The sequence below is a fragment of the Myotis yumanensis genome, unplaced genomic scaffold (genome assembly GCF_028538775.1).
Source record: "Myotis yumanensis isolate MYYU_CA2020_CCGP unplaced genomic scaffold, mMyoYum1.0.hap1 SCAF_2, whole genome shotgun sequence".
NCBI classification, from domain to species: Eukaryota; Metazoa; Chordata; class Mammalia; order Chiroptera; family Vespertilionidae; genus Myotis; species Myotis yumanensis.
In genome coordinates this window covers 196338436-196361944 of record NW_027223753.1, presented here as the reverse complement: position 1 = coordinate 196361944, position 23509 = coordinate 196338436, and the positions used below count along the sequence as shown (strand labels likewise).

The following is a 23509-nucleotide window of genomic DNA, read 5'->3' as shown; positions in this document are numbered from 1 at the left end:
TGAGGGCATGAGGGCAGGGCCCTCATGAATGACATTAATGTGCTTATAAAAGAGACCCCAGAGAGCTCCCTCGCCCCTTCCACCATTTGAGGACACAATGAGAAGCTGTCTACGAACTAGGAAGAGGGCTCTCACCAGACCCTGAATCTGCCAGCACCTTGATCTTAAATTTCCCAGCCTCCAAACTGGGAGACATTAATGTTTGCTGTTTAAGTCACCTATGGTATTTTTGTGATAGCAGCCCAAACAAATGAAAACAGCCATATTCTGCAATGAAATTTGTGGCTTAATTGACAAGAGCAAAATTTCAAAAACTTGAGAAGGAAAGAGAATCCTTTTCCAAATATTAATTTTTTCATTTATGTCAGAGAGATAGCCCATATCCGGAGAAGACCCATGTTCGAATTTTAAACAATTTACCAGTGACATTGTCAAAGGAAACCCCAGGACACTAACATAGATTCCTACAATCCACCAATGATACAACTTTAAGCTTCACAGATGACGACGTAAGTCAGGTATCTAGGAAATGTGCACAACCCTGGAATTTTAGTTCACTTAGATTTGTTTATTTATTTATATTTGTCCATTTGTTGCCTTGCTTCAGACAAAATTTAAGGCAATAGGGTTTACTTATTCTCATTTTGAATGTCTCTAAATGAATTAGAATTAATTCCACTGTTCAAAAATCTTAAAGAATTTGGTATATGGAAGAATAGCACTGTACTCTATATTCACCTTGAATGCTACCTCCTTTTAATCGGGACAGAAATGGTCTGATTAAATAATTTAATTGCTACCATTTAGTATTAACCAAACATAGCAATTGCAAACTGATATTATGGAATCACCAGGTTTTAATAAGAAATAGTGGGGAGCATGTTTAGATTATGTTGGAGGATGAGGTGCGATTTTATGGTACATATTTGAAATAATTATTTCTTGGAGTGTCAGCAGGCAATAGTTGGTCTAGGTGAGCTGCTGGAAAGACTGGGTAGAGGTAAGAAGATTACAAAGAAATAATAAAGACAGAATGGTATTGAAAGATAAGAAAACTGTGCCATTGCCTCAGGCAAGTCGCTTGGCCATTCTTATCTAAATGTGTTATGGACAGTTGCTCTCTTGCTAGGATTAAAGGTACCTATCTGGTGGAGGAAGAAATAGCATACCCCGCCCCCCACACTGCCTCCCCCACCCCCACCCCTGCCACTAGGGAGAGTTGAACAAGGATTGAGCAGAGTCCCCAGGACAGCCTGGGCCTGTCTGTGCAGAAGTCACAGCAAGTTCAGGCACTTACTCTGGGGAACTGTTCTTATTTGCATGTTCTGCAAATGAAATTTTCTGGAGTTTTATTCAGTTTGAGATAAGGTAAAAGATGGAGGGGACAGTAGGCATGACAGGGGGAGGTAGGGATATGCCACAAACTCAAACAAGTTCAATTAAATTGTCTCTCAACCTTAACTTTCACCCATTTATTCTTTCAAGACAAGGGTTGGACTAAAGATGGTCAAACCTTTTTTACCAGTCCTACGTCGATGGTCTAACCTCACTTTGAAACTTATGGGTACTTACCAACTACTGATTTTGTTCAGGGCCTTTGAACTTTGGGTAAAAGTGAGAATAAAAGTGTCCCATCTGAGCAATATCAAAGGCTCAGCTCAAACTGTCGAGGGTCGGGGAAAACCCATGTGTAGCAGAGCAGAGGTAGAGGGCTCTGTGCCCTTTGGGGAGGGTTCTCTTGGGGGAGCTGCAGGGTGAGGACAGTGCTTTGTCCTTGGAGACATAAAGCTCCACATGTAACCCTTTCTAGTCTCTTGAACCTGGGCTGTTCTGATCCAGAATCATCTTGGCTGACATCCTGATCTTGTAAAGGCATCTCTTGTGAAGATCACTCCTTCTCTAAGCTTCAACAGGTCAGATGCAGACACAAGCCCTCTTAAAGCGCTTTTTTTCAAAGGGCCATCAGATTTGAAGTCTTTCTTCCAGGAAGCAAAAAGATAGCTCACATTGCTTGTTATTCAAACACATCATGAACTATAGTCAGCAGCATATTAAATGCAAAGGGATGGGTATAATCACACACAAGGCATCACACATTCACAAATACACAGTGGAATCAATGTTACTTTTCTGTCCCCATCCCACCTTCTCCCACCGTGTACAATGCACAAAGCCCTCAAGGTGACAATCACCAAACTGTAGAGCTAGAAGTGGCCATATAGACCAGGAATCCTCAAACTTTTTAAACAGGGGGCCAGTTCACTGTCCCTCAGACCGTTGGAGGGCCAGACTATAGTTTTTAAAAAAACTATGAACAAATTCCTATGCACACTGCACATATCTTATTTTGAAGTAAAAAAACAAAACGGGAACAAATACAATATTTGTATTTGCATGTGGCCCGTGGGCCGTAGTTTGAGGACCCCTGGTATAGACTATCTCCTGAGAACTTGCCCAAATGACTACCTTCCTGAGCCTCGGCTTCTTCATCAATAAAATGGGGATTAAACTATAACCCATCTAAACAGTTATTATAAAGATTGCTTATGTGCTCAATTAATATCAATCTGCTCATTTGTTTTGGAAAAAACAGACCCAGGAAGGTTGACAATGTGCCCAAGTTAGTGACAATGACAGGACAGAGTGGTCTCCTCAATCCTGGTGTGTGCCCTGCAGGACACACGGAGCTAGGCTTTCCTCAGCCAGTCGGCAAGCCTTAAGGCTAAGCGTGGCGCAGCTTCACTGATGGGTCTGGGTTTCCCTTCCTGTGAGGAAGTGGAGTCCTCTCTCTCCAGACCCTCAGCTGAGTACCAAGGGAGGATTAAGACTGATAAAGAACCGAGAACAAACCTCTAAGCCACCGAGAGGCACGGTCATAAACCAGCACCACCACAAGCTTCTGAAGTTAAGAAGTACAGAAACAAGTCGAGGTAGATAAATAAAAAACAGCTGGTTTGGAGTAAAAATTGTGCCCGGGTCTTGACCTGGTTTTTCTTAGTGTTCCAACAACTCCTCTGATGAAACCAAGTCTCTGCGTTCTCCCAGGGCCCCAGCTGCCACCACCTCCTCTCCTCTCAGAAAAGAAAGGATCTGAGAGCAAGGAGATTGAACCACAGGCAGGACATTGCCAATAGGCAACCACCTTTGACCTCTAACGATGGCAATTTCATTTAATTAAACCTAATATGTATGAATTAACCTATGGCATGTTAGTGCTTGAAAGTGGTGCCTTTGCTTGTTAGGGAACCTTTTTTCTTTTTTAGATTGTAAAAGTATGATAACACACATTTACAGAAACATGGAAAATACAGAGCAAAATCACATAATTCCACTATACAGTACAATTATTATTTTGTGTATTCACTCTCGGCACTTTGTAGGCGTATTTGAAATATGTATACGAGTCAAGCTTTGATTGTGCCTTAAGACAATGAACTCCTAGCCTCTACTTCCTCCTCTCCAGTGAGAGGAAACTGCACTGGAATATCTGAGGTTCCTTTTGTTTTTATTTTGTTGTGTCCCTTTGGCCAGATGAACTTGAGTACATTTTATTTGATCAAAACATTAATTTCTGCACATTTGTATCTTCAGTCCTTATGGTTTATTGTTCACACAGTATATCTATTTGCTGACAACTTTCAAAGTTCTAGGGAACATTTCCCACGAACAAAGGGTTAATGAAAGCAACCTATTTTTGTATGAAAGCCATTTAAAAAAATATGTTTATCAACCAATTTTTTTCACTCAAAATAAATAGTTATATTAGGGCCTTTAGCATAAAATACACATTTTAAAATATGAATGACCTACATTACTGACAGAAGAATGTCAACATTATTTTTCTGTAACTAAAATGTTAGAATCGGAGCCTATTGGGGAAGAAACGATCAGGGCCACATCCTGCTTCTTGTTACCCAGTTTGTGTTACTCTTTTAGATTCACAAACTGGTCTACACACATTATCTCCTATGAAGCTTGGAAAGGATTCCACAGGATTAACAGCATCCTCACCTTACAGATGGGAAACGGAATCCTCGGGGAAGCAAAATGGACTGGTGGCATTTACAGCAGGCCAGTGTGCGCTGGGTTCAGGGAGGAAGAGCTGCCTGTGGCTGTGGGTTAAAGAACAGTTAACAATGGTTTCAACTTGGAAAGAAGCACACAGGGAAGATTTAACAGAGTTTTTCAGTAGTTTAGACAGTATTTCTCAAACTTTGAGATTTGAGAGCTGATGAAAATATTACAAAGGCCCAGGCTCATTGAAGTGGGATAGGACATGCACCTCTGCATGTTCATCAAATTTTTCAGGTGATCCTGATTCATATCAAAGTGTGTGTGTGTGTGTGTGTGTGTGTGTTTGTGTGTGTGTGTGTGTGTGTGTATGTGTGAGCGAGCGAGAGCTAGAGAGAGAGAGAGAGAGAATGAATGCATGTCACGGTGACTATCTGTTTACATATCTACTAAAGCAAATAACTAAACTAAAGCTTAAATTCTAGCATGGCCCATTCAGATTACATGAAAGCTGAAAGGAAATGTGGGAGGAAGTCTACAGCCACTGAAATGCTACTTGGGAATGGTATGAAGCAGCGGTTCTCAAACTTTGTTCTGCTCCAGAAACTGCTTGGAGGGCTGGTTAAAACACTGGCTGCTAGGCCCTACCCACCCCCAGATTTTGTAATTCCGTAGGTCTGGGTTAAGACCCTAGGAATTGCCTCTCTAACAAGTTCCCAGGGGCTGCCGATGCTGCCACACTTTGGGAGCATTGGTGCAGACCCGCAGAGGGTCCCAAGCCCAGCCTGCACACCAGGATCCTCAGGGAGGGCTTTTTAAAGTGATGCCAGGCCTTACCCAGAGATCTGATATAATAGGACTTTGGAGGAGCCCAGATAGTGTAATTTTGAGCCCAGATAGGGCAGTCAGGGTTGAGAACCACGGAGCTAAGGCTTCCTGGAAGAGCAAAGTAGTCACATTCAGTCCTGGGTTGCCAGATTAAGTCCGTCTGTCTGTGTGTTCTTTGCAAGAAGCAGGTGAATGCAATCCACTAAATGATCTTCCTAATGTCTTTCTCCGCGCTCAGAATCCATGCTCTGACCAGATGCTCTAAAAAGCATTTCCATGATACACAAGTAAAACAGCAGACTCAATTTTGTTTCTTAACAATGCTGCCCTCTAGTGTCCTTAAGTAGTCAAATAACATAAAAACCCATCTCAGCCATCAGCATGGCAATATCCTATTATGTCAACACTTGGGGGATTTTTCTCTGACATTAAAAAGAAATTTTAATGTATGTTAAATTAAATTTTATTTTCTAGCAACACGAATCTCCACCTGCGGCCTCTCGGTTCTCCCATAATTTCTCCCTGCAGCCTCCTCCAGGATAAGAACCCCTGGTTAAGCTTTTATTACAAATACAATTAACCGGAAAAGTAGAGCCCTGGTCCTTCTCTCTTTCTATACATTTTATTGTTAAATAATTTGTAGGGACAATTACTGGAGCAATTTGTGATATTATTGTCAGACCATGTGGTTCTAAAGACATCCTTTCCCCCCGAACTTGGTGAGAAGTGCCTTCAATGAAGGCAAAATGAGAAGAATAGAGGAAGCTAGCTCAGTTCACGTGGTCCATTTTTACAATTTTCGTTGTCCTTTGGCTCTTTTTCAATTTGTAATACTGTGATAAGTCAAACTCAACTACACATCTTGCAATACTAGTTCCACTATAGACTGTTCTCAAAGATAACGATTTTGCTTCTGACAAAGAAAAAAGCCCTCCTGGAGTTCTCCTTTCAGTCTTCCACCAACCTTGTCTCTGTGGGGTCAGAGGCCAAACAAATCAGGGAGAGAGAAATCACCAGCAACTTTAGTGCTGGGACACTGGAGCATCTTCATAGGCTCTTCCACACTCAGAACTATTTGTCCTCCCCTTCCCCTCACTTCTCACACCCACCTCATTTTCACTTGACTGATAGTTCAATGTGAATAGAATTCATCAAACAGGAGCTCCCATGTCTCCCATGACGAGTTCTACAAACCTCCTGGGTCCCACTGTGTTGATAGACATGTCCTTCTCCTCCCCTGCACCCCCCACCCACGTTGCCCTGCTCCATCTCACTTTAACAAGTCTGCCTCTCCCTTCTTTTTCCCCCAGTCCCCATCCCATATCCTCAATAACTCCTCTTCTAGATCACTTCCAAAATCATTCAAGTTTACTCTTATATCTTCCATCTTTAAAATAAAACTTGCATTCGGCTGGCGTGGCTCAGTAGTTGAGCATGAACCTATGGCCAGGAGGTCACAGTTCAATTCCTGGTCAGGGCACATGCCCTGGTTGCGGGTTTGATCCCCTGGTAGGGGGCGAGCAGGAGGCAGCCAATCAATGATCCTCTCTCATCATTGATGTTTCTATCTCTCTCCTTCTCCCTTCCTTTCTGAAATCAATAAAAATATTTTTAAATGAAAATAAAACTCTCCTTTGACCCCAAGGGCCCTTTCAGCTACTGCCCTCTTTGTTCCATTCACTTCCAAACTCAGCCTACCCAAGTTGCCTCTCAAGTCTTCCCTTTCCCACGCCCATTCTTCCATCGGCTGCAGCTTGGCCTTGGTCTTATCACACCACCGACAATGAAGCTGCTCTTCTCATGCTCCACAATGACCTCCCTGTCATGTGGCCAAATCCAATGGACACTGTTAGGGACCCTTTTGACTTAAATGCTCACGGTGTTCCAGTGTATTGGCACAGCTCATTCTCAGAGCATTCCCTGCTCTTGACTCTGAAACAGTTCCCCCTCTGGCTTCCTTCCTGCCACTCTGGTTGCTGATGACCCTGACACCACAGTGCCCTATCTCCAACCTCTGGGCTGGCTCTTAAAACGTCTTCTCTCTTCCCTCTGCAGATTCCCCTTACATAGTCTCACCTAGTTCCATGAATCTAAGTATGAGTAATAGACAGGTAACTAACAAACATATCACCACCAGCCCACATTGCTTACTGTGTCATTCATTCAATTATCTCTATACGACATCTCTCCTGGTAATATGTTACAGGCATTTCCATTTTTTTGAATGTCCAATGAGGAACCATTGATTCCCCCACCCTCCCCCTTCCCCCCCAAAAAAAAACCTGTTCCTCCCTCAGTCTCCTTCACTCTAAGTGGCCAGATACCTATGACATTGCCTTGATTCCTACCTTTCCCTTACCTGTTGCATTCAGTTCATCTGCAGGTCTTATGGATCCTTCCTCTACAGTATATTTGAATCCATCCATTTCTCTATTCCACCACCCTATTCCAAGCCATCCTCGCCTCCTGTCTGGAATATTGCAATACCTTCCTCAAGATCTTCCTGCTTCCTGCAATCCTTCCCCCTGGGATTCTCCATGCAGTCAGAAATAGCATTATGAAACAGAAACACATCCTGTTATTCCCTTACTAAAAAATGTTAATGATTTCCCATTAAACTTTGAATAACATACAAATAACATGGTTTTCCCTCTGCCAACTTCATCTTTTATCTCTGTCCTCTTTCCTTACTAGATCCTGCCGCAATGGCTTCCTTCTGGTGGCTGGAACTCACTAAGTTGTGCCTTGGGGCCTTTGCACATGCTGTTCCATTTGCCTGGAGGTTGTGCTGCCCCTGTTCTTACCAAAGCTGGCTCCTTTTTGTTTTTCAAGCCTACGCATTACTCCTCAGGAAGACCATCCTTGCCTAACCAAATAGGTCTTTCCTCTCATTCTCTATATCCGCCTGCTATGTGTTTACTTCATAACACCTCAAATTTTGTAATTACTTACTTGTTTACATCTCCATCTTCCCCTGAGTACAGGAGGTTTGTATGTTTTACGCGTAGATGAATCCAGCAATTGGCACAGTACCTGGCAGCTATTAGGCTTTTAATCCTGTGTGTTAAATAAGTGAATAAAGGTACTCCCAGCCTCCACTCCACCTTAACTGCTCTAGTCAAGGTCTCAGTGATGGCCATGTGGCCAAGCCGTGCAGTGTTCTGTGCTCATCTCACTGATTACAGACTAGAGACAGGAGAGCGTCTTGGGGTTCATTTTATTCTCTGTGAACCTCATCAGTGTTTACCTATATGTGTGTTTCACCACAGTATCCCCGGCACCCAGCTCAGCAGACACTTAATAAATACTAGTGATTGAATGAACTCCTAAGCTCAATGAAACAGGATGGGGAAGGAAATGGAGTGGTACGCTGATGGTGATGTCAAAACTCTGAATACTTCTGGGGCAGACATTTTAAAAATGGCTTCAACTTTCAGAAATGTTTATCATTCCATTTGCATAATAAAAGAAAAACATGTTGTATAACTTTTGCTTTATAAAGGGAGAATAAACTTCCTAGTTTCTGTTGCTGAGTTAGTTTAGCTTATAAGCCAAATTCTACCTCTGTTGGTTAGAAATGGTGAATAAAAGCTTTCCCATCTTCCAAAGAAAGACACCAACCAAGGACAATTTAAAATGTTTTACATAAACCAAGCAAGGAAGCTAAGACCCTAATCCTTCTGCCTCATTCAAAATCCTGTCCCCTACCAATTTAGACAGTGCTGTTTTTGACAAATAAAATAAGAATTACATTCACCTCAACTCAACTTTGATTCTTTTGAAGGACATTTAACCCACAGGTATTAGTGAGACACAGAGAAGCTAAAGTCTGCACCCCTTGAAAATGCCAGTTGATGTAGCTTCCTGGGTGTTTGGCTGACCTGCTTTGCAGAAGAAATCCAACCTCGATTGTGACTTTTCACTCAGTTAAACTTGAGGCTCTGCATGCTCCCTGGTTCTGCATCCCATCGGGCTGGTGCCAAGAGGATTAACTTGGCTCCACCTCTCCGGCAAAGTGATTCATTGTCCAGTTTAGGAAATGTAATGTCAGGCTGAGAGAGGCTGATGAGCAAACTGGGTGGGGCTACAAACAGCCCCCCACCCCCACCCCCAGGGAAATTCATTACTCGGGTGTCTTAGAATAAAGTTTGGTTCAAAGTGGTCAAGAACAAGGAGTGCCATTGTGGGCTGGGAGCCACTGCGGCTTCAGCTGTTTGCTCAGCATTTAATATGTTTATCTTTCTGCTAAATACATTGCTGTTGAGTCATCTCTATTATACTGCCACCCTGTGTGAGGCCCAGCTCTGCAAATCCAGCACACAGAGGCCGGCCTTCTATCCTCAGTGACCTTACATTCTACAAAGTCAAAACAAACGCTTTCTCTTACTTCTCACTTTAGTGAGCAAAGTACCCAGGTTCTGAAGGAGGTGAATCATGTGTTCTTTCATCAGGCCGGGAACCATGAAGCAATAAAAGTCAAGGAAGAACTTAAAGTGCTCATTATGTTTTTAATATCATTTAGTGTTGTGGCTGCAAATGGAAATGGAAAATCAATTTACCCAAAAGTACCATCAGCTTCCACATCATCAATATTTCATGGTAGACTACTATGTTGTTACCAATGTCAAAGCAATTATATTAATCAAACAAATACTTGGATTAAACTTCTAAGCTTTGGGCGGGGTGGGGGGGGGGGGGGGGACCAAGACCATATAACTTTGAAAAATAGAAGAACTCATGAAATGCTCTCTGTTTGGCCTTCCACAGAAATTGTTCGAGCCATGACACACGTGATAAACCAAGGCATGGCGATGTACTGGGGAACCTCCAGGTGGAGCGCTATGGAGATCATGGTAATTTCATTTCTATTTTTAAATGGCCATTGGGCATCTTATTACAGGTATTATTGCACTTGGTTTTATTGTTCTTCACACATACTGCATTTTTTACAAATTGAAGGTTTGTGGCAAGGCTGCTCTTGGTGCCAGTTTTCCAATAGCATTTGCTCATTTTCTGTCTCTGTGTCACATTTTGGTAATTCTCACAAAATTTCAAACTTTCTCATTATTTTTATACTAGAGGCCCGGTGCACAAAATTCATGCATGGGTAGGGTCCCTAGATCAGGGCAGACCTGTGGAGCGACCAGTGGGTGGTCGGGGGGGCCACTGGCACCTGCCTTGGCTGGCCTGGGGCCTGCAGGCTGGGGACAGCTCCTGCGTTGAGCATCTGCTCCCTGGTGGTCAGTGTGCATCATTGCAACCGGTCATTCCACTGGTCGTTCCACTGGTCAGTCGATTTGCATATTCGGCTTTTAATATATAGGATTTGTTATGGTGATCTATGATCAGCGATCTTGATGTTACCCTCCACTGGCAAAAAAGTTACCTCTTGCAAGCTGAAGGCTCAGATGATGGTCAGCATTTTTTGCAAAAAAGTATTTTTTAATTAAGATATGTACATTGATTTTTTTATTTTAGACATAAGGCTATTGCACACTTAGTAGACTACAGAAGTGATTTTCAACCAGTATGACACAAGAATGTTTAAAATATATAATACCTGACTATTTAGTCAGGGGCACTGACCTCTTTTCCCTTAGATTGTAAAAAAAAAAAAAAAAAATGACAATAGCCCACATTATAATAGCCATCTGGTGTGAATGAATCAAAATTATACCTATTTTTTGGTCAGAGTGACAAAAAATATATTTTTTGATGTGCAGCAAAATTTTAGTAATTAGTTTATATGTGCCATGAGATGAAAAAGGTTAAAAATTGCAGGACTACATTATAGTATGGCCATAACTTTTTTATGCACTGGGGAGCCAAAAAATTCGTGTGGCCCACCTTATTGCCATATTCACTTTAGTGCAGTGGTCTGGAACTAAGCCTGCAATATCTCTGAGGTATGCATGTACTGTTTCTCAGATACCATGTGTAAACTGCAAGACCTCTTGCAACCTTTCCTCACAATCGCTTTGGCACTCGAATTCTCTGGTCAATTCCCTCATTACAGAGAGGGATGTGGGGGCGGGATCTCATCAGCTCAGAACACAACAGGGAGGGTGCAAGTCTCTAACAGGAAACGGGTTTTAGCATGTCTTTGGCAGCAAGAGAGTAAATTGAATTTCTTAGCTAATGAGACATGTGAACACAATATTCTAGTTTTCTTTTAAAAACTCTATTAAATGACTATACTGTTTGTCACATGCTAATTAAAGATCACCTGTAGATACTGTCTGTTCCATTTCTTTAGACTCTAAATAGTCAAACTACATTTTCTTTATTATTGTCCATAATTCACACTGGGACTAATTTGCCCTGGGCTTTACTCAGGCCAAACCCTCCCGAAGAATAATAAGGGTTTCTTGCATTTGGTATTGCTCTTAGTGAAATTGATGGTCATAACTTTGCCTATTGTATGGCATCCTCCATGCTTCTTGATTTGTATTGATTTTACTAAAATGAAAACTTCTCATGCATAGAATCACAGGGCAGTCTTATTTCTCATCAGCATAAATCCAGTTGCAATCTTATTTCTCCCTAGGAAGCCTACTCTGTCGCAAGACAGTTCAATATGATCCCTCCCGTCTGTGAACAAGCTGAGTACCATCTTTTCCAGAGAGAGAAAGTGGAGGTTCAGCTACCGGAGCTCTACCATAAAATAGGTAATCTCCACAATCAAATTTACTGATTATTTTTAACAATAGTAGGCCCCATGATCTGGGGGGTTGAGTTATTAAAATGCTTCTTAAATGTCCTTCATTAACATAATAAGAGCTATGCATTCCAGAGACTGTAGAAGAATCAAGTGTGCCTTTGTGTAGTTTGCAGGGTAGCGATAGCAGAGGTGGAAACTGTGACTGGCATATAAACTATGCTTAGTAGGTGTTCAAAAAATGCATAGAGAATGCAGGGAAGAAACCCATGAATAAACTCATTTTTCTTGGGGTGCTTGCTGTGGCAAGAGCATGCATCCTTGAGTAGATTATGACTGCCTTTCCAAAAGATTATGGATGTATACATCTCTATCTCCCACTCTGTGCCTGAAACTGAGTCAGACATGGAATTCAAGGACAGCTCACAAGCCAGGCACTACATGTTTGTGTAGGTGGATATAATGATGTCAGCGAGAGGGGGGAAATATATGCACACCATATACACAAAAATTGTAGACATCAGAGAAACATGAATAAGCCACATTTTCAGGGTTATTTATTTAAATAAACAGTTTCCAGAGATGACTTTATTCCTAAGAAACAGAGGTTCACATGAGCAGGAAAATGCTGGGTAGGGGAAGAAGGATTAAAAAAAAAAGTCAACAAGAACAATTGTTATTATTGCTGTCACTCATTGTGTGTTTACCATGCACTAGGAATTGTGCGTCTGGTACGTACCAGGCACTATCTAGAGTGACACTGAGTGGACAAGCAAAGCACTGAATTTCCGCGCAAGTAAAAGCATTTGTGTCTGAGTAAAAAGAAGTGTGACGTTTGGACATGAATAAACCACAGTTTCAGGCTTGTTTATACGGTCCACTCCCTATGACTGTGCACGTTTAATTGGCCTATAAAAATGAAGTGCAATTTGTCAATGCCTACATTTTAATAGAAAGATGTATATTGGTGTGAGCTCTTTTAATGTGTCCGGCTTTTCCCCACTACTAACCAATCCTGCTTAAACACCCCCTCACTTTGGATCCCAGTTCTCTACAAGCAGCTTTTCAAGTTGTTTTTCTTCTGCAGGAGTTGGAGCAATGACCTGGTCTCCACTGGCCTGCGGGATCATCTCGGGGAAATACGGGAACGGGGTACCTGAAAGCTCCAGGGCTTCTCTAAAGGTATTTCCCTCCACCTCTAGAAGAGTCTGGGGGTGGGTAAGAGGGATGTAGAGAGGGAGGGAAAATGTGGATGAGCACAGATCTGCAGCAGCCTGTGTCTTCCGGCTCATGCAGAGTGTGGCCTTGGCGGGGAGGTGTCCTCCGGCCTGCTCCCCTGAACCCGGAGCCCAGAGCCTGCCAGAGGTCTCTGCCCTTGGCCAAGCATCAGTCAGCCCTTCAAAATTGGCCGGCACAGAAAATTCTCCTCTTCTGGGGGTTAGGGGAAATGCCCAATGACCTGGTTGGACTCCTCCTGGAGCTCAAATCCCTACCGTTATCTATTCTTGTTAAAAAGGCATTTCATTCCTCTTTTGAAACTGATGAAAGAAAATCCCTTTTCTGTATAAGATCTAATTTTACTTTTCTTGACAGAACAAAATTTCAGCCAGTTACCGGTTGTAACTGGGTATGGATGGAGATTGATTGGCATTTTTTACCATGTGGGGGTGGAGGGTCAGGAGGGAGGATTCCGAAAGCAGAAGCATTGCCAAGCCTTTGTCAGTGGGGCTCAAGGCTGATGTTCAGAGGTCAACTGTGGTTGCTAACTCTTTTAGCTTAAATTATTTTCTGAAGTGTAAAGATATTCAAGATCATTGACATAAAATTATCTCCGTTCAGAACATCTCAATGATTTATTTGAGAGTACTCCAAACATCTCTCCTTATTAATAATAACACCATGCCTGTGTTGTTATATTTAAAAAAAAAAAAAACAGAATGTGTAATAACATTGGAATCACAAATTACTCTATAGTATCAGGTGAGAGAGAATATAGGCATTTTCAAAATTTAGACAAGCCAAAGCCTCTTGCTCCATTAGCACAAAGTTAGTGGGAGGTCAGCTTAAGTTAGACCCAAACCACCACCCCTTTAATCAGTGTGGCTGGGACCACCCTGTGCTGCCCTAATCAGAGCCTTCTCAAGGTCTGTCTCTTTCCTTTCTGCCAGTAACAGTTGACCTATTAGCTTGTTTGTTTTCTAAAATAATACAATATAAGCATGGTGACATTGTCCTATTTCTAGTTTTGCATTATCACAAATATAAATATCCTAGAATATAAAATATGGTCATGCTTCTGTAAATTAAAGATTGTTCTGAGCCAAGTCTGAATAAGTCAACAAAGAAAAACTAAAAGCATTTTAGTGAAAAGGCAAGAAGAGAATGAAAAAGGAAGGGAATCATTGAAAATTGCAGTTTTATTGAGCACCTACTATGTGCCAAACACTGGGCTAGGAGTTTTTTATTCGTCTCCTTTTATCCTCACAAAGATAAATGGATACAGATGACTTTTAGTCAGTTATAGCTAAGCATGTTGCCTTGCATTCTTTCAGAGGCTTTCTGCAAAGCTCAAAATACTTCCACATGAATGTCAGGTATTTGTTCTCAGACTATCCTTATGAGACCTTTTCCAGATGTAGAAACTGAGCACAAAGAGGTTAGCTACCAATCCAAGAGCAAAAACTCCTAATAGAGAAAGTTTTTATGAGAACACAGGTCTCCTGACCCTCGTTTTATCTCCCCCAAAGCCAGTTTTTAAAGAAGGAAGAAGGAGCTACCCTGTATTTGAATTGTATGATTGGTTAGTCTCCATCATTGTTTGGGAAAAGCTTACAGAGAGCTGAAAAAACTTTCACAAATACACTAACAAAAGAAGAAGAAGAAAAAGGAGGGGCGGGGGAGATACAATGTATTTGAAGGTGGCTAAACCCAAAAGCAACTCAGAAAAGATTTCTATTTTTGACCTTTTATAAAAACAACTCAAAGTCTACTTTGAAACATCCTTAACAATAAACCTTAAGGGCTCTCAACAGGTGAAAGGCAGCCAATCGTAAAGCAGACGTTTTTAGTTCTGAAGACTGTTGACGCCTCCTTAAATCATCAGTCTGGGTGTTTTCCGGACTGATACATGCAGCACTCAGGAAAGCCACTTGAGAAGAGTGACTAAAGAAGGAAAAGGAAAAAGAAAAAGAAAGCTTCAGGACAATCTTAGGGGTGAATAAGAATGCTAATAGTAAAAAAAAAAAAAATTATAGTTAGAGAGCTAGGCAAATTGATAAATGAGTTGGCAACTTTCACATACACCCCACCACCACCACCACCACCACCACCACCACCCCCAAATAGAATAAATAACGGTGTTTCACACTGGCTGTTGTAAGCTATGCCAATAAAATAAAAATGCTAATATTCTGTATCTGTTGTAAATATTGAACTGTGTTTGAGGGATAAATTAACCCTGTATGAAAAATACCTATCTTTTAGAAAGGAATACTACCCAGGGGGTTCTGGGCGGCTGCAGTAATCCTAGTGGAATCTATTCTCACTCCCTGGAACCTGCCCTTCCTTCTTGATTAACAGGGCCTCCACCCAGCCATCTGGTCACCTTAGTCAGAAACCAAGGCTTTTTCTCAGGCTGCCTCCTCTCCTCCCTCACTCTTGTCCAAAGGGGCAGCCACTCCTCTAGTCCACACCTTGACCTTCTTTGGTCCATCCCTGCACTGCCCTTGTTCAGACTGTTTCATACCTGGTTGGCTGTAGTAACCTGTCTGGATTCTCTGATTTCCCCCCTCTTCTCAACTACCCACCACTGTGACCAATTATCTTTCTCAAAAATTAATCTGACCATATGGTAATCCTGCTTAAAATCCTTTAAAGATTTTCCAATCATTGCTTATGGGACAAAACCCAAACCCGACAGAAAAGCATTGAAGGAAACCCTCTCGGGATCATTTTTCTGTTCTTGCCCCTCCCCAAGCCCCATTAGTTCATTTTCCACCCAAATGCACTGGACTCTTGCCTCCCAGAAATGCACTTCCTTTTATCCTGCTGTGGAAGCTCTCCTCATCTCAAAGGACAAAGCTTGGTTGTCTGTCTTCACCTCTGGGAAGCCTGTCCTCACGTCATAAAACTGAGTTACATGCATCTTCCTCCTTGTTTATTATCCCCTAAACACTTCTTACAGATCTTAGAATTCTCTGGTTGCAAGCAAGAGGACGAAATTCAAGCTAATTTAATCAAGGAAGGGCAACACATAGACACTTCGTGGGAAGGATGAGGGGAGACAGCCTCAGGGGTGACTCCATCCCTAGACTTGCACAGTGTCAGGACTCTGTCTTCTCTGTTTCTCTCTGCATAGGAGTGTCATTTTCTTCTACTGCAAATGGGTCTTCTCCGTGTGGCCAGAGGCAGGAAAGTAGTGATTGAAGGTTTACATCCTTAAAGCCATGTAACCCAAGAGAAAAGAGATCTTTTCTTTTATCAGTTTCGGTCAAGAAAAGGCTTGTGAAGCTTGGGTCATGTGCCAACCTGTTAGACCAATGACAGTGGCAAAAAGATAAGGTGCTGTGATGAGCTCACATCCTCCTCCCTTGTTGGGTATTTTCAAGGCAGTACAAACATAGCCCTGAGGAAATCATTGAGGGGGACACCCCAACGGCAAAGCACTTCTCAACTTACCAATAATTTGTAAATACTTTTGGGAAAGACACTGAAATCTACTTGTGTAACTCGTCACAGAGCCTGGCACACAGTAGGTACTCATTAAATGCTGGTTGAGTGAATGCAATAGAAGGTCGACAAAGTCAGAGCAAGAAAGTTTAAATAGAAGTGAAAAGTGCAACAAAACTTACAGGTAGCTCTTCCCTGTTGTTACCAAAATGCCTTATAGAAAAATCATGAAAAATATGTCCCCCTCTGTCAAAGGGAAATAGAAAACATGCAAAGCTAGGTGACTGGGGTGGTGGGGGGGTGGGGCGTGGTCGGCGGGGGGGAGGAGGGGGGCGGTGGCGGAAAGGAGACAGTCCAAGTACTATAAGTGTTCACATTAAGAAACAAAGGGTATTGCACATCATGGTCTAATTTCAGAAGGAAATTTTTTAGCTCCAGCATTTTACCTAGAGATTTCAACCTCACTAGTAAAGACTTTGCTGCTCGAAAGACAAAGACTTTAATGCTTAAATAGAAATAGTCGATGATCTTGGATGGTAAATTACTGTAGACAAGGTCCAGAGATGAAATGTGACTGGTTCTGTCCATGGCTCTATGGTTGCTGCTGCGTTCCAACCCGGGATTATTAACAGGGAATTAGGGGCTCCATGGGGCCAGTCTCAGAGATTGTTCCCACTCCAGAACCATCTATAATAATAAAAGCATAATATGCTAATTAGACCGGACAGCAGAATGACCTTCCGGACGAAGCTAGGGCTGCGAGGGCCAACCCCCTTGCACGAATTTCGTGCATCGGGCCTCTAGTTACCTATAAAGTGGAGACACACAGATAACAGTCATAGCATTGGGAGGCAGCCAAGTAATGGGCTTTAGGAAAACTTTAGAGAATATTGTGACTTATGTAGAAAAGCAATAGCCCACTAATCTGTGGAGAAAAGCTCTTTCAGTGGTTCCTTTGACAAATATCTCCTGAGTGTCTATTCCATGCCCAGCTCTGTGCTGAGTGCTGAGGATGCAGGGATGAATGGGACAGCTGCGACCCTCAGAGTAACTTGGGGACTTGTTCAAGAGACAGACATGGGAAGGGGTGAAGTATGAAAGAAGTGGAATCTACAAGCACTGTGGACTCAGGCAGAAGTGCCAGCAAAGTCCTACTGTGTGAAGGTTGGATGCTCAATCTGAAGAGCTGAAGAGGTCTAGCTGTCGGGCCCTGGTTCTCAGATTCCTCTCTCTCTGCCATATTGGCCGAGCCCCTCCTCTGTGCCAACCAGTATCAGAACTGAAGACATTGGGATGAACAGGAAGCCATCCCTGCCTTTCTCTTAATTAGAACAAAATAGCAACATGTATTCAAATCACTGCAGCAATGGGGAAAACGACACGATGGAACTGGAAGAGGAAACTTCATCTTTGGATTCGTAGGTTATTACCCACAGTCAACAAGCTAGTTTATTATTGTGCACAACCACACCCACCACCAATCTTCTTACCCAAAACACTGGTTTATTTCCATAATTAACTAATAGTTTCATTAAGCCTCATCTCCTCCCTATGCTAAGATTTTTCCCACTTATAAAGCAGTTAAAGCTCTTTATTTCCAAAACACTTTTGTTTCCTTTGGTATGAGAAAAGCTATATAAATCCTATGCATCTACTTTTTCTTTTTTTTGCTTTATACAACTTTATTTTCAAAAATCTTGTTCATGTACAGGCATTGGCACATTTTAAAAACAAACTACATAGACAGCCCTATAATCCAGGAAAGTGGAATGTCAGGAGTCAGCAACCTTGGTGAACTTAAAGTGCTAGAATGAAGGCCCTTCACAAACTCTTCACGGGAAGTGACCGTAGCCTCGGATACCTTCACTTCATACGTGGCAGTGACTGTCAGGATCGGAGCACAGGAATACTACAGCTTCGTGGCAGTGAAAGCGGAACACCAATAAGTGATGGGCCCTTGGCCATTTTGGGTTTTGATGACCTTTAACCTACTTTTAACTTTCCTCTCCTAAGAGTAAAAACAGGAGTCAGAATTGGAAGGGAAGTTGAAGTCCCAGAATGCAGTCACTCCAGGGGCTTGGGAGCCCTTTGTTTTCACGGTGGACGTTTTGTGAAGTCAGAGAGCAAGTATTAGGAAAGCAGACCTACACAGTTCGTTATAAATGCTCAGGTTATTAGCAAGGCTACAAGGTTTTAATTAGAGGTAGATAACTGTCCCAGGTTTCCAAGGAGTCTAATAATTTAGTATCTAGGCATCAAACAGGTCACACACTCCTCACTGTCATCTCAATTAAAGTTGTAGGCTCCGCGGGGGTGGGCGAGAGCCGCTGGGGAAGAAACACATCAGAAGACATCAGCTCATCAATGGTATCTCCAGTAATAGATCCTGAAGCCAGAGTTTGTGGCCCGGGGGTGCTGGAGGCCGGGCGGGGTTCCTTTCAGAGGCAGGCTGCCCTGGGGGGTTCGGGGGGCGGGGCTGGGCTTGTGCGGAGTCCGGGGAGGAGTCAAAGGCTGAGAGCCGGTGGGTGCGTGAGGTCCTCCGATGGGGGAACAGGAAAAACCACAGGCTGAGACGAACTGGACTCCTTATTTATAAGCAGCACGTGGACGGGGCCCGAGTGACTCTCCAGGTCGATCTGGTCCTTCTTCTGTCCATTCGGACCCATCCCTGGAAGAGGCCCTCCAGCTGCGTGCCAGCAGGTGCCTGGATGGCCAACGGTGTGTCACCGGGGAAGCAACTGCAGATGTCCTCGTGGGTCACGTAGGAAAACCTGCCGCGGAGGGCGTCATCCATCACATTGCTGATGCTCTGCGGCAGCCAGGACTTCTGCTGATCCAGGTCCCTTTCCTCAGGTCCAGGTACTCGACCTCGGCGCTGAGGTCGCGCCGTCTCTCCAGGACTTCCTTAGTGTTGCAGCCAGCGCCCACGCCTCTCTGTTTTTGGACTTTTTCTCAATCAGGTCGATCTCTTCCAAGACGTTGGTGACGTCATAAATCCTTCTTTTCTGCCTCACAGCCGCAGTATCTGCAGCCGCGACAGGAACTTGGCGGTGAGCAGCCCCAGGCTCTTTCTCCAGCCGGCTGCTCCTGCTTGCCTGGCCCCCGAACTGCAACGGTGGCGCGGGGGCAGCAGGGGGCGCCCACTGACCCTGGGCCTGGCCCTGTGGCGCCCTAGCCCTGCCCACACCGAGTTTAAATGCCTATGCATCTACTTTAAAAACAAAACAAAACTTAACCTGCTTGTTTTCCAGTGATTAAGACAATAATGAGGGTATAGTTGAGGGTGGAGAGAGAGTGACTCGATAAATGAATATTTGATATTTGTTACTTTTAGAAGTCTGCTTCTCACCATGGTGGGTATGCCCATATACTCATGTAGTATATAACTTGTAACCCAAACCTAGGAGTCAGGATGCATTGCACATGTGATCTGAAAAATGGATTTCCATAGATTGATGAATAAACCAACCATTCTTTATGTGTGTGGGATATATTGAAACCTCAGGAACTCTCTTAGTTATAATAAAGAGCAATTGTTCAAAAACAACATTTGGCCATTGGTCTTCAACCTCTTCTAAATTTGAATACTATTTGGAGATATCGACTGGTCCCCTGAAAGATGTTGTGAAAGTGAGGAATGGTGATGTTTTTCCAGTGAGGACAGCAAAAGTGAGCTGTGCTCTCTGATGCACCCAGCACGCTGCTCAGGGAAGGCTGCTGGGCTCCAGGCGCCTGTTCGTTGTCGTAACTGTCCCCGTCACCACCGCTAGCACCAGCGGTGGTCTCCAGGCCACCCTTCCTCCTGGAAGAAGCTGAGGTTTCCCAGAGCTTAGGCTGCAAACACTCTTGACCATCTCCCTGAGCAAAGTCTCCAGCAAGGAGCCAGACCATACGCCTTAGAGATGTAGGAGGCGAACGGAACAGGAGATGGCTTGTCCTTTCTCTCTTTCACATCTGCAAAATCACTCCCCAAACTCATCATAAGTTTCATTCTAGACACATAATGTGGTTACTCTTTTCTTTGGAAATACTGTCTCAGAAGGATGAAACAAAGTACTTAAAAAACAAACGCCAGCTGCCCATGGAAATCATGTGGGTGGAGTGTCGGTGACAATTGCAGAGCTTTCTGCTGCTGCCTTTGGGAAGGCAAAGGTCTGCGGTGGCAACTGTGTCACAAATAACACGCGATGGAGAAAGTCCACATGGCCACACAGTGGGATGGTTTTTATTATTTTCACTAAAACAGACTAACAGACTCTTAGAGATATTCTTTCCCTTTGGGTGTTACAATGTAGCCGCTTTGCACGGGAGAGTCTATTGTTCCCTATGTCACAGTAAGCAGAACCCTCTGGGAAGTAGGCCATTGAGACGTTCTGAAGGATTTTTCTCCTTATATAGGAAATGAGGCTCCCTTTATAATCTACAGATCAGAGTCAGTCACATCTCATAGGTTTTACGGGACAGTTTCCCATTATGAGTTTCCTTACCTGTTTAAATTTCATTACAGAAAAGGTACTACACATCTGGGAAGTATTTATCCACTTGACTATTTTCTAAATGTGCTTAGTTCCTGTCAGTTATACCATGTCTACTTCTGGGAAGGAGTGAGCAAGCGAACAATAGAGCCCCATTATATGAACACAAAACTGGGAATAAATAGAAGGCAAGAGGAAGAAAGATAGTTATAACAAGAATGTAAGCTAATGGCTTTCTTTGAGCAGAAAGCTTGGCGCCCAGCTTTCTTGACAAAAAGGAAGCATAATAGACATTGGTGAAATGTAAATGCTTTTTTTTCCCCTTTTGCTGCATTCTAAAATGGGGCTACCTCAATAAGAAACATCATTTCTCCCACTTAGCAAATTGAATGTCATTGATTAGGTCAGGATTTTAGCAACTTTTGTGCATGTTGATGGATTTCAGTGGTGACTTAGTCAAAGGTAATCTGTTTTGGCCAGCCTGTCTGGCTCAGTGGTTGATCGTTGACCCATGAACCAAGAGGTCCCCAGTTGATTCCCTGTTGGACACATGCCCAGGTTTCAGCTCAATTCCCAGTAGAGGATGCACAGGAGGCAGCCAATGGATGTTTCTCTCTCATTGATGCTTCTATCTCTCTATCTACTCCCTTCCTCTCTCTCTCTAAAAGCCATGAAAACATATTTTTTTTTAAGTAATATGTTTTAAACCAATAAATAAGGAGTGAGACCATGAAGAACCTTTCTTTGCAAGAACTCATAAGCATCCTGTCACCACAAAACATAAAGTTCAGAGTGAAGGAGATGCAGGAATTCACGATGAGGTTCTTATATTTCATTGCATTGGCCATCTTTGACATCAAACCCTGGCCGGACATTACCTTTTAAATGTTCTTTTTATTCCTAGTGCTACCAGTGGTTGAAGGAAAGAATTGTGAGTGAAGAAGGGAGAAAACAGCAGAACAAGTTAAAAGACCTCTCTCCGATTGCTGAGCGTCTGGGCTGCACTCTCCCTCAGCTCGCTGTCGGTAAGACAATTACTGGGAGGGGGCCCTGCCAGAGCCCAGAAAATATTGTTTTCTCTGCTTGATCCACATCCCTATTGTGATAAAATATCTATTGTAGGGCAGACTGATGCCAGGAGCATAAATTCCTGGTTAACATTATCTAAAATGAGGCTTTCAGAGTACCCCAGAATTTCCAACATGCTAAAAAACTGTTCTTCCTTCCTTTTCCTCTCCCTTATAACCCAGTTCAAATGAGAACAGGTGAGTGAAAACGTATACATCCTCAGTGTCGGGGGTGAGAGCCCTCTGAGCTGTGCAGGGACATCCATTTCTTCGGCTCACTTTGCAATCCCTGTCAAAGCTTAGGTGAGGCGGGTGAGAGGCTGGGAAAGGGCTGCCACAGAGCCCAAGGCCACTGCCACAGGGAAGGCCCACCCTAGGGCAGCAGCTTCCCCGTGAACCTTCTGAGGGTCCAGGAAAACCGCTCTTCTAAACTGTGAAGAGGGTGAAAGGTCATGGTCACTGGTAACAACTGAAAACCACACCCACCAGCCATGTCCAATAGAATTTCAATGTGAACCACACACTTAAATGTTCAATGTTCTAGTGGCCATGTTCTAAAAGGAAAATGGAAACAAGCAAATTAATTATACGAAAATATTTTCTTTAACCCAATATAGACAACATATGACCATGTTAACATGTAATAAATATAAAAGTTATTGAGATCTTTTACACATTTTTCATACTAAGTCTTCAAAAATCCAAAATGTATTTTGCACCTACAGGACATCTCAACTCAGGCTAACCGCATCTCATGTGTTCCACAGGCCCATGTGGCTGGGTGTTGGACAGAAAAGCATTTAGACTGCCAGCTCCCTTGCTGGGGATATTTGCCAGGCTCTGTGATAAGCACTTGCTGCCGCTATCTTGTCCCCTTAATGGTCGAAACAATCCAATGAAGTACATGCTATTACAAGCCCTATCTCACAGGCGTTAATGGAGTATTTGCTATTATCTCCACTTTTACAAATGAAGAAACTGAAGATAAAAGAATTCATGTGGTAGCTGTTATTACCAAATTCAAAGGGTTCACCACTTGTGGTACCCTCTTCAAGAATGAGACATGGTTGTCACAAGATAGTTTTATTTACTTGCAGCCAGTAAAGGAGACAGGATTCGTATCCAAAGCTCTGTCTCCTGGAAGGAAGGCTTAACCATTGCTTATCCTAGATATGCACCATTTGGTCAATCATGTTGATTGCAGTTGGCTACACTTACTGGGTTGGGGTCCTGTCAAACTCATCCCCTTTACAACTGGTCTGCAAGAGTAACGTTTAGTAAGAACGGCCCAGACCTTTGAGACCCATGTCCTATCTAACACTGTGGGGAAAGAATAAAATAGGTGTATAATCTAGAAAAAAATCCGAAGGATTAAGAACTAGCAGGAATTGGGACAAATCAGATACAATGACCTAATGAGATAAAAAGCTCAAGATAAATTCTAGGCAAATAAAAGAATGTGATAGAATGTTTGTTAGAAGGTTGACCCTTCTGAGGTTGGAAGGCAGGAAAATGGCAGTTGCAGTTAACATTCATAGAAAGATGAAAATGGAAGGTGTTCTGGCATGGGGGAGGGGGAAAGGAATACCATTTACCTAAGTATATGTAAGACTGTTGCTTTAATCTTTTCAAACGACAACAACAAAACAAAGAATATATTTCATGGGATTAGTTAGCACCCCAGCAGCTTTAATGGACATAGTAAAAAGTATTAGCTAATTGACCATCAGCAATTATTTAACCTATCAATTTTCTCATCTGTAAAATGGGTATAAAATACATATCTTACAAACTACTTGAGT

The 23509-nt window shown here is 42.9% G+C and overlaps 1 protein-coding gene and 1 pseudogene across 3 annotated transcripts in view; one reads left to right on the top strand and one right to left on the bottom strand.

The window, feature by feature from the left end:
* The window catches only part of KCNAB1 (potassium voltage-gated channel subfamily A regulatory beta subunit 1), a 336005-nt gene that overhangs the window by 300695 nt on the left and 11801 nt on the right, over window positions 1–23509 (top strand). For all 3 annotated transcript variants that reach the window (XM_070406935.1, XM_070406933.1, XM_070406934.1), the window contains exons 9-12: window positions 9607–9692; window positions 11387–11507; window positions 12585–12679; window positions 21545–21665. In XM_070406935.1, coding sequence (XP_070263036.1) covers window positions 9607–9692; window positions 11387–11507; window positions 12585–12679; window positions 21545–21665 — 423 coding nt within the window. The remainder of the gene's footprint in view (window positions 1–9606; window positions 9693–11386; window positions 11508–12584; window positions 12680–21544; window positions 21666–23509) is intronic.
* LOC139002286 (transcription factor E2F5 pseudogene) lies at window positions 18399–19033 on the bottom strand (annotated as a pseudogene).